Below are 10,928 nucleotides of genomic sequence, written 5' to 3' on the forward strand. Positions count from 1 at the left end.
CTGTTGGAAACTGCTGCACATATTTACTGCCTGAGATACTTCTAAATTTCTCTCCTGGTAAGCTGTGGAGAGTCTTTAAAAGAAACCAAACTGGAACATTGCTATTTCCTTGCTGTTTGTGAAGAAATGCTGAGGGAGCAGTAGTGCTCTTAMCTAATCTCCCTCAGAGCTTTGCTTCAGTCGAGCTGTTCTGTGGAAACCAAACCTTCAGGAAAGCTTCATATTTATTTTGTAGACCAAGTTTTCGGCCTTGGATACCTGAGGTAATTCCCCTTTTGTTGGTAGCTTCTCTTTAGGCTGGTTTAGTTGCAAACTAAAGTTTAGTTTAGTCCCACAAAGCCATGCTTTCTGGGAAGTCTTGGCAGGTATGTGGCAGTGCTGGGATGTTCCTATCTTCCTGTTTAACTGGTAGAGAGCCTTTGGTACATGCTAAGGAGCTGCTTGGGGTAAGCTGCTGAGAGGTTTAAGCAAACAATAAAATGTGGAATGGGAAGCTGTCAATAAATTGTTTGTAAGCTCTTTGCATTCAAGTCAATAAATCATGACCTACTTACGATCCTTCGTCTTCCTTCTTTAAAAAATTTCTAAAGAATTGGACTGGTAACTTTTGGAAATTGRTCTTGCCATAAGGGAAGGGAAATAAATACATAAGTCATTCAGGAAATCAGTAACCCTCACTACCTAATTTCTTTTATAACCAGTTTTGTTTGCACTGAGTAGTGAAGAACAGCTCACCAGTTGGTAATCCAACATTCAAATCCAGGTTTCACCCTTACAGGAAGAAGAAAAAAAAMCAAAACTAGGGACTTCCCTGTATTTCAGTATTACAAGGTACTCTGCATGAGGCAAAACTGGCAGGGTTTGGGGAGCCAGGGGCTGCAGGGCTCACCTGTGTGGAAAGGRGCTGTGATTCCAGCTGCTTCCAACCAGCTCCAAACCAGACAAATCCAGCCTGTTGAGCACCAAAACTGTAGCTGGGCAGAGCAGCACACTCTGCCTCTGCTTGAATATGTTTAAGAAAATGTGGAAGTGGCTAGGGACAGGATGGTGGGGTCTTGCCWTTTCTTGCAGCTGTATGGACAGGAAGTGTGTGTTATCCTTTCCAAGACCCAAGGAAAGCAGAGGGTCTGGAGGGAAAGAGCAGCTCACCAAGGCTACCAAGGGGCTGTGTCATCACCTACAGGTAGGGAGTGTAGAAACTACCCAGAGTGACCAGTCTGAGAGACTGAAGGTGTCTTGGCAAAGTCATAGAACAATAAGGCTTTTGTTCAATAGAGGGGGAAAGAAAATGAGAAAGAAAAAAAGTTCTCAGCAGAGAGTTTTCTTCTTATCTTCAACTGAAAAGCRATTAATCAGAAATGGAAAATTCTGTTATCAAGCTGATCCATAGCTCTCTTTAGGAGGCATAATATAGTTCTCTGTTACATTATAAACATTTCTGGTTTGTCTGACAGAACTTCTGTATTTACTGTTGGATTGTATTGATTTTATTTCTTTTGAATTATGCAAACTTTTGCCAAAAGATAAASAGAGCTTAAAGCAGAGGAGACACTAAAATGTTTTGCATCTTTCAGACAACTTTTTTTTTCTTCAAAGAATCTATTCCTTGTGACCTATTTCTGAGGGGTTTTTACCTTTTTAGGTGCCCAGCACTTCTGAGAAAGGCATTGCTACATAGATTTCAGTGCCCTTCAATTAAATYCTGTATTTACACACCTTATTTCATGCCATGTCTCCTATGTCCTTGAGCTCATGAAGGTTAGCTGGTACACAGRTGCTGTACCTCAAGGAGAGAAACCAGGGGTGGGAGCTGGAGAYGCAGAACTGGCCAGTGCAGCAACAGAGGATTATGGAAGGATCAGGGAGATAATCCTGAACCTGGTCCCCTGGGAAGTGACTGAAAGATGATTATTTTCTCTGTGSTGCCTGAGAACTCTTCTGTGCCAAGAGCTCTCATATTGGGGGCATCCAGGGCACATAGTAAAGAGTAATGCTCTGTAGGACTCTCTCTTTTCCTTGTTATTCTCCTCTTGTTTTATCCCCCTCCTTCCTAAATGTTTACTCTGTGAAGGCTGTCGCGCAAAGTAGGTTCTTGGGGGAAAGTGCAGGTACTTGTCTTAACCTGRTACATGTTGGGAACTGAGCTCTGCTTAGGGCTGTTGGGTTGTCAGCAGGAGAGAAGAGGGGAAAAAATTGCTCTTTTTGGAGATTCCATTTATGAACATCAGCCCTTTCACAGGTACTTCAGGTTTATCTCTCTCAAGTGATTGTGATTATTCTACTGTTCACTTGGCTTGTGGTCTCTTGTTTTTTTCTTTATAATCATTCCTGGAAATCACATGAATGGGCAGAGTCTCAAAGAGAGAACTGCAGGAGGAAGTCACTCAGCTGCACCCTGCCATTGCAGCCCAAGCTGAGATCTTTACATTTAAATTTGTGTATAATGATGAAGCCAAACAGCATCCTGTAATATGCTGGTAGAGATATGAGCAATATAGTGCACTCTTCAAAATAGTGTCAATATCTAGGGAGAAAATAAGGTAGGCACATGAGGTTAAATATGGAAATACCATGAAGACTATAGAAAACATTGTTTGAAAACCATTTCCTTAAGATCGTAAAGCTTACAATATTATTAATCCTTTTTTTTTCCAGTTGCAGAGGAACATGAAGCCTGATAGAGAGGCAGAAGGTCGGTAGGGAATGAGATTGGAAAGGAGTTCMGACATCACTTTGAGACAATGCAAAATTCATTTCTGCATCTGGCTACAGGTAAGARGAACATGGGGTTGCTGGACCCTACWGTTTGTGARCAGAGAAGGACTGGTGAGAGATTTGGTGGCTGGAGTCTGGTTGGACCACTGGGCACAGTGGTCTTAAAGTGARAGTTCACATTTCTTGGAGAAGTATGGAATGGAGCCACAAAACTTCTACCTTGGACTTCTGCACTTTGGCCTGTTCATGGCACTGGTTGAGACAGTCCTTTGGGAAGAGTCCTGAGGGGCAAGGGGTGCAGTAAGTYTGGACATTCCTCAAGAAGAACCTCTTATAGGCGCAGGAACAAGCCGTCCCAATGCCCTAAGACAAGACAGCAGGGAAGAAGATTGGCCTGGATGGAACTGGGAGCTTTTGGTTGAACTCAAGGGGGAAAAAAAAAATTACCAGCTGGTAATTACCAGCCCCCAGTGGAAGAAGGGGCATGTGGCTCAGGAGGATTACAAGGGTGTGATTAGGTTATTCGGGGAGAAAGTTAGAAAGGCCAAAGGCCCGGCTAGAATTTAATCTGACCACTGCGACATGAGATAACAAAAAATTATTTTCCAAATACATGAATAACTGAGAGCTGAGGAGACTCTYCATTCTCAATTGAATGTAAGGGGAAACATTGCCACCAAGGATGAGGAAAAGGCTGAGGTACTTGATTCATTCTTTGCCTCAATCTTTTACTGACAGAGCAGTTATTATCAGGGTATCAAACCCCCTGAACTGAAAGATAGAGACAGGATAACTCCCTGTGATCCAGGAGGAAACAGTGACCTGCTGCTCCACTTAGAAGTGCACAAGTCTGTGGGGCRGAGTGGGATCCACTCAAGGGTACTGAGGAAGCTGGTGGATGAGCTCTGAGCTGCTCTCCATCATTTACTGGCAGCTCTGGTGAACTGGGGAAGTCCCAGAGGATGAGGRGTTAGCCARTGTGACACCCATCTACAAGAAAGCTGAAAGGAGGAGCTGGAGAGCCACAGGCGTGTGAACCTGGCCTCGATACCAATGGAACAGATCATACTGAGCATGTCCAACCAGGGGGCCAGGCTCAGCCAGCACACAATCATGAAAGGCAGGTCCTGCTTGACAAATCTGATCCTACAAATTTCCTACTAACAGTATTACTGACCCTTTTCCATTCATCTTGGGCTGTTTATTATTGTCTTTAGGGAGACAGAATTGAAACCTAATGATGCTGCCTTGTCTGACTATCTGATTTTCTGTTTGTGACCATTACTTAGATACATCATTGAYATTCTGTGTTGCAAGTAATAGAGTCTGCAGATTTTTTTTCTGGACAACTTCAGTAAGATGCCATCACATCTATGTATGCTTTGTGTACAGTGATCTGGAAACCAGCAGCTATCAAAACTGCCRTATCATTTCCTTCCCCTTTCTATTTTTTTGTAAAAATTTGCTAATCTCATCCTCTGACTCTTTGCTGTGCCTTGCTTTTAATGCTTCTTATCCCGTACAATGTCTATCCAGTATTTCATGACAGCTAYAGAAGTGAGCATTTTCACTGTTCTTTCTTTTATTTCAGTAGAAAACTTAGTTCAAACACACTGTAAGTGAATTGAATATTGCAGGGTTCATTCTGAGAAGGTGAAGTCATTAATATAGAAGATGCACTTAACTCCCTGGGAGTTAAGAGACATGCCTGAAATGTCCTCTGCCTTCAGCTGTTTTATTGGTCTAATATTCTACATTTACAATATCTACACTCATCTTACCTCAAATATTCACACATGCTTGGTCTGCCATCCTCTCTGGGTTCAGGAGGARGTGCTCTAAAGCTGTTGGTAAAGTGTTTAAAAATAATTCCCCTAAATACTAGGAGAATTTGCTGGTAGATTCATGCCTGTTGGGCACCACTCTGTTTCTATGCCTAGCAGACTGATTAGTCACCTACTAAATGCTGGTGTTGTCAAATCTCACCTCTTCTACTCTTTTGAGCAATGTAAATCTGGAGAAAATCGAGATCTTCAGTTGTTTTCTGGTGGGTCCTCAAAATAGTTCTATCAGGCTGCTTGTGATGGTTGACATTTATTGTTCAAGACCCTTAGCAGCTACCTGGGTACKTTGCTGGACCTTGTGTCCCCTCTCTATTTTTGTTACAGAATTTGTAGCAAATTTACACACCCCCTCAGGTGTTTTGCAGTTCCAGTGACAACACATTTGCTTGAAAGGACATCACTAAACTCAAGAGTATTTTGTTCATTTTCCTGAAGACAACTGGGGCTGGTGCAAACACTTTTCCCAAGGCTGATCAGAGCAGTGTTTCCATGTTTGTGCTGGGTGTACATTCAAACACAGCTTTTGTGTAGTTTAATGCTGTAAAGTAGTTGAAATCCTGCTATAAAATGGCACAATGACAAGCAGTAATAAATAAAGCATTGAAGATATACCACAGTGTATTTCATTTAGCCCATGAAGACTGGATGTTCATGACAAATTCTGTCTGATTTCAGATCTGTTCCAGATCCTCCAGTCAACCTTAGGCTTGRTGCCTCCAGCACTGGGTCCCTTGCTGCAAGAGCTGCTCTCTGCTTTGCTATCCCAGCAGTTCTTTTCTTAAATCCTGGATAATTTTAAGTGCCCAGAACCCCAGGAATGACAATTGACTTGGCCACGAGAGGGCACAACTACTGCTTGAAATGTTGGAATCAACCAAAGCATCTTGCCCAGTGTAAGATGAAAACACATCTCTAACTAGTCTCTCTGCATGTTCTGAGGGGCAAGAAAGAATTATATTGCAAATCCATTCTATTTAATAGTATATTATGTATGTATAGATACACATATATTTGCTAATAGCTAGATCACCCCTTTTCACCTTTTAACCTTTTCTGTAATTTTCTGCTTATTTACAGGCCTMTCCAACTTCATAGGCTAAATCTCCTAATTACCTAGGTATAAGCTGTGTCAATTAAATCATAGAAGGGAAACAATAGAGAARTCCTTATTCACATCCTTAGTTTATATTCTGTCTTTTAAACAACACTTGCACTTGTGCAATATGGACTGCCATAGTTTTCCTGTAATCATCTGATCACCCCTGGCTAAAACACGTGGTATAGTAATATGTAGGCCTGGAGGTTTTTAAAAACTTCTACAGAGCTCATAATCTGAGAATTACACAGTTCTAATGTAATTATGTAAAAAAAAGATCTAATTGCTTTCAGTGCAAACTGAGAATGTAACATTTTATTCTCTGACATCACTAAATGCATGCCTTTAAAGAATTTGTACTGTTCATTTTGTGCCATTTGTTATCACTATTTGAACTGTCATGAAGATTATACAATGTTTTATAACATTATCACCCAATAATGCACTTTTTTTTCCTATTAGGAATGATTTGCCAGGTTTTAGGGACTTCTGAATATTTGCTGTTACAATTTGGAAAGTAGAGGATTGCAGGAATGCAGAATGCTTTTTGGCCTCATGTAGATTGGCTTCCTGCACAATTCATTGACAGTCACTCAATCATTCAATTATCATCTAGTTTGGGTTGTTTCTCTATTTTGCTGTCTGTRGTTCTGCTACCAAGGAAATACCAGTGAAGCCAACATAGTCATGTGGGGCAGGAAATTGGTTTCCTCAGGGCAGAGTGCACTAAAACTAGGCGTGAGCAGCATCAGGCTCGTGGAAGCCCTTGCATGGTGGAGTCACAGCATCATCTGTGGTGGCAGCCCTGGCTCTGTTTCCATTGTTTTGTGCCTTTTGTGCCTTTTGTGCTTGGAATTGGTTCACTTGGTTTTTAAATTTAGCCAGCAAGGCCATAAAAATGACATTTTTGCTGGAAAGTTGGGGGAGGAAACGGACCTGGCAGTCCCATGGGCAACAGGTTGAGCAGGAGGCAGCTGTGTGCCCTGGTGCCAGAGATGACCCACARTCCATGGAGCATGGCCTGCAAGGTCAGGGGAACRATCCTTGTCYCCCACTTGGCCCTGGTGAGACCYACCTGGAGTGCTGGTTCTGGGATCCCAGGATGAGCGAGGCGTGTCCGCACTGGAGCAGCTCCGGCAAAGGGCCACTAAGGTGAGGAAGGGATTGGAGCACACAGGGCATCAGGAGAGGCTGGGAGAGCTCTGCTGGCTTTTCTTGGACTGGAGCAGGCTTGGGGGGGGTCTGGTCAGGGTGTACAAACACCTGACTGAAGGTGGAGGGGGTAAAAGACACAAGTGACACTGTCCTCTGTGCAATGCAGAGATGGGATGAGACACAATGGGAACAAATTGAACTATGGGAAGTTAGAATGAAAGGAATGGTGATAAAACACTGAAGCAGGTAGCCCTGAGCAGTTGTGGAGCCTCTGGAGCTGGACAAGGGTTTTCATTGGCTGATCCATGGTGCTGCAGTGTACAGCATGGAAGGATTGGGGAAGAGGAGAAGGGTCTGGGACCCTGCAGAGCAATATTTGTTTCAGGCATCTGAGCAGAGCCTGCAGCAATCCCTAAATTTAGTTGTTGTTGCTGATAAAAGTGGGATTTTATAAAAGTGCCAGCGTGTCTCTCAAAAGGGAAGGTCAGCCACCCTTGATCACAGGGACAGGGGGAAACTGTCATAGAATTAGCGACACCTGAATTTGGCAAAGTCCTTCAATGAGGTACCTGCCATATAAGGGAGTATTCCCAAAGAATGAGTAAATTATTTGGTATAAAGAGTGTGTTTCTAAAGGAGCATTCTGTACTTAGACCTGGTGGAGGGAGCAGGCTGCTCTGTGGAAGGGTCAGCTCAGTTATCGTGGCAGCCCCAGAAGCAGCGTGAACCCTGGGAGTTCTTAGCAAAGGAGGAGAAAACAAAACCAACCATTTTCATGCCACAGTCTAAAGCTTAAAGTGTGGTGGTAATGGGATTTCAAATTCCTCCTTTATTTTATTACTGTTTAACTAACTGGTTAATTCACAGTGCATSTGTGCGATCTTTGTATCAGCATCTCACTAGAGAGGAATTATGTCACATCCTCCCCTTTTCCACCCCCCGTGTGTTTGGACTGCATCTGTCACTGCTCCTTCTCTGAAGAAAAAAGTGCCAGTCCAAAGAGTTGTTGGCACCCTCAGATATTTTAATTTCTTAAAAATCTTGTCAAGCTGAGCACTGAAGTCTGTGAATTCTTGAAAGCAGGGACAGGCGAGTTTCCCGCCTCCTCTACAGCACTGGCTCTGTCCCCCCTAGCCTGTGCCTCTTTCTCTTCTACAGCTTAAGAAATGGTTCAAAGGGTTCWACCAGCTGTGGTGTGGAGGGTGGGGAAATATGTCTGTAAAAGGTAGGGTGGGCTGTTTTTTGCCACCTGTAACACAGGTAGAACATGCAGGCGTTTCTGTGCAGGAGGAGAAAACATTATGAGAATACAGATCTGATGATTTGTGTATTCGATGCTTCTCCTGACCCCCAAATCTTCGTACCTTGCATTTAGAYATCTCCCAGTGCATATGTCAAGTGATCTTCTGGGCACATGAGAAGTTCAATATGTGACCCAGCACAGTGATCAAAGGGGAATGACAAACAGGATTGTGCCACCTGGGTTCTGCATCGTATTTCCTTCCTGTTTCCTTTCCAAATCCAAGTGTTTTTTGCATATGTGTTTCATGTTCAGAATGACCAGAAGTTCTAGCAGGTGACAAAWGAGGTATCTAATGGTGTTCCCAGAGTTTGTTGTGCACTGCTATGAAGATGGGACAAACATGTGAAGGAAGGCTCATACTCTACCGATTCGTCTATCAGATTTTTTCTTTCCTTCTCTTCAGGCTGTCTCAGAAGAGCAGGCTCTGGCTGGAGAGAGAAGGCTCAGGATGCCCAGCTGCCTCCTAACACTGACCAGAGTGGTGCTGAGCCACAAGCCCTGGRCTCTGTTTRTCCTCATCTTTATGTTCGTGTCCTTCGCCTACATCAAGTTGTACTGGAGGATCTGGGAGAACCCAAAGAACATAGACTACTCCTACACCTTGTCTGCTGAAAGCAGCTGTGCACATTCTGTGCCTTCTTCCCACAGCATTGCTGCTGGGCCCTCTCCTTCCMCAGGGAATGTGTTTTTTGTGGAGACGTCGGAGAAAATTAACCCCAGTTAYCTGTTCTCATGCTCTGTGGAGTCAGCGGCCAGGACACACCCAGGGTCAAGAGTTGTGGTGCTCATGAAAGGCTTGGCCAGTGCGAATACCTCCTTACCTGAGCACTGGGCTTTTTCCTTGCTGAGATGCTTCCCCAATGTGGAAATCCGGCCCCTCGACCTGACAGAGCTCTTTTCTGGAACACCTCTAAAAAAGTGGTACTTGTGGCCTCTGCGACACTGGGAGCCTCATTTTGTACCCGTTCTTTCTGATGCCTGCAGGATTGTCCTCATGTGGAAGTTCGGTGGCATCTACCTGGATACAGACTTCATTGTGCTTAAGAACTTGGAAAACCTCACCAATGCTATTGGGATCCAGGATGAGGATGTACTGAATGGGGCCTTTTTGTCCTTTAAGCCCAAGCACGAATTCATGGAGCTTTGCATGCAGGACTTTGTACAGAATTACAATGGATGGGTTTGGGGGCACCAGGGCCCAGAGCTCGTAACTCGTGTCTTCAAGAAGTGGTGCTCCCTCAAGACTATCACRAGCATGAGCTGTAAAGGTGTGCATGCTCTTGCCCCAGAAGCTGTTTACCCTATTCCCTGGCAGGACTGGAGGAAGTTGTTTGAGTCCATCAGTGTCTTGGAGCTTCACAAGCTCCTTGAGAACAGCTATGCAGTGCACATATGGAATAAATTGAGTCACGGGACCAAGTTAGAGGTCCCCTCTCAGGCTCTGCTGGCTCAGCTCTATTCCCAGTTCTGYCCTGCCACCTATGCAAAGATGAAGCAGGATGCTGAAGAGTGATCAATGCGTGCAGTGTGACCTGTGGGCCCTTGGCTGCAGGGGTGCTCCCCAGACTGAAGGAAACCGAGTGCCTTGACCTTCCCCACAGCTGGTTTCTAGACCCCAGACCATGTGTTCTATGTGATAGATCCCTGATTTTGTACCATTCCTGCTATCTGCCTYAAATCCTTTGTGTTTCATATTTTCAGCAGAACCTGACTTCAGCCTCTCTTGTCCTTCACAATTCCAGCTACTGCAAGAAAGGTTGAACTTGTTCAACTGGGTGTTCCCCAGTTGTTCCTCCTGTGGGTCCCGGCCTGAGCAGCCCCTTTGTGATGTTTCAACAGCTCTGGGAACCCATGGTTTGCTCTCTGTRGCATTTCTGAGATTGTAAATCACTCTTTTCTGGCCAAATGTCGCAGTTGTCTGGAGCTTAGGAYAGAACTCCCTGGCTGGCAAAGATCCTTACAGCGGGTGAACTACATGGGGCATATATGAAAATTGCTGTGAGAAGCAGAAAACCTGTTAAATCCCTGCATGGCTCAGTGTGAAGTTCTTTTTCCTTTCTAATGTAAAAGTTCCAATGATGCTTCCTACTCTTTCCCATTCCACAGCAATGGGATGACTTCTCTGGTACTCCTTGGGAAAACCAATAGTCAAAAGCAGTTCTTCTAGGAGCAGGAATAATGCAGATCCTTGCTGTGTTGAAGAAGTTCTTGTAGGATACACACATGTAAGCAGCCCTTGTCACACTCTCAGAGGGGTCTCAGCATTGCCAGTTTCTGCAGTGCTGTGAGGACAWTTACRTTCCTTTCATTGGCACATTGAGCCCATTGTGGAAGTCCAGAGGCCGACATGTCCCCATCAGCCAAAGGCCCAGGTCCAGGACTCAGACCACTGTCCCCAGTGACAAAAATAAGCACATGCAGGTTGGAAAAGACCTCCAAAATCTTCAGATCCATTTCTCCATTCCATTTCACCATCTCCACTAGCCCTTATACGGAGGTGCCATGTGTACTCATATTTTTGAGCATTTCCATGAACGGTGACTGCACCATCTGCTGGGGAGCCTGTGGCACACAGTACTTAAGCACACTGAAATTTTTCCTCATATCCAAGCTGAACCCACTGTGGTGCAGTGCCTGCTGCATCCAGCTCTGGCTCTTCCTAGCACAGGAAGGACAGGGGCCTGTTGGAGCAAGCCCAGGGAAGGGACAGCAAGGTGATCAGAGGGATGGAGCAGCTCTGCTGGGAGGAAAGGCTAAGAGAGTAGGGGTTGTTCAGCCTGGAGAAGAGCAGACTTTGGGGTGACCTCGCTGTGGA

General features: G+C 44.6%; 1 protein-coding gene across 1 annotated transcript; it reads left to right on the forward strand.

The window, feature by feature from the left end:
• The first annotated feature begins 8,522 nt into the window (after window positions 1-8,522).
• Window positions 8,523-9,644, forward strand: A4GALT (alpha 1,4-galactosyltransferase (P blood group)). Its single transcript, XM_057369540.1, is given in 1 exon segment — window positions 8,523-9,644. A coding segment is annotated over 1 exon segment (1,083 nt). The 5' UTR covers window positions 8,523-8,561.
• The last annotated feature ends 1,284 nt before the right edge of the window (window positions 9,645-10,928 follow it).

The sequence above is a fragment of the Malurus melanocephalus genome, unplaced genomic scaffold, assembly GCF_030028575.1.
Source record: "Malurus melanocephalus ecotype Western Australia unplaced genomic scaffold, MMel_1.1 scaffold_112, whole genome shotgun sequence".
NCBI classification, from domain to species: domain Eukaryota; kingdom Metazoa; phylum Chordata; class Aves; order Passeriformes; family Maluridae; genus Malurus; species Malurus melanocephalus.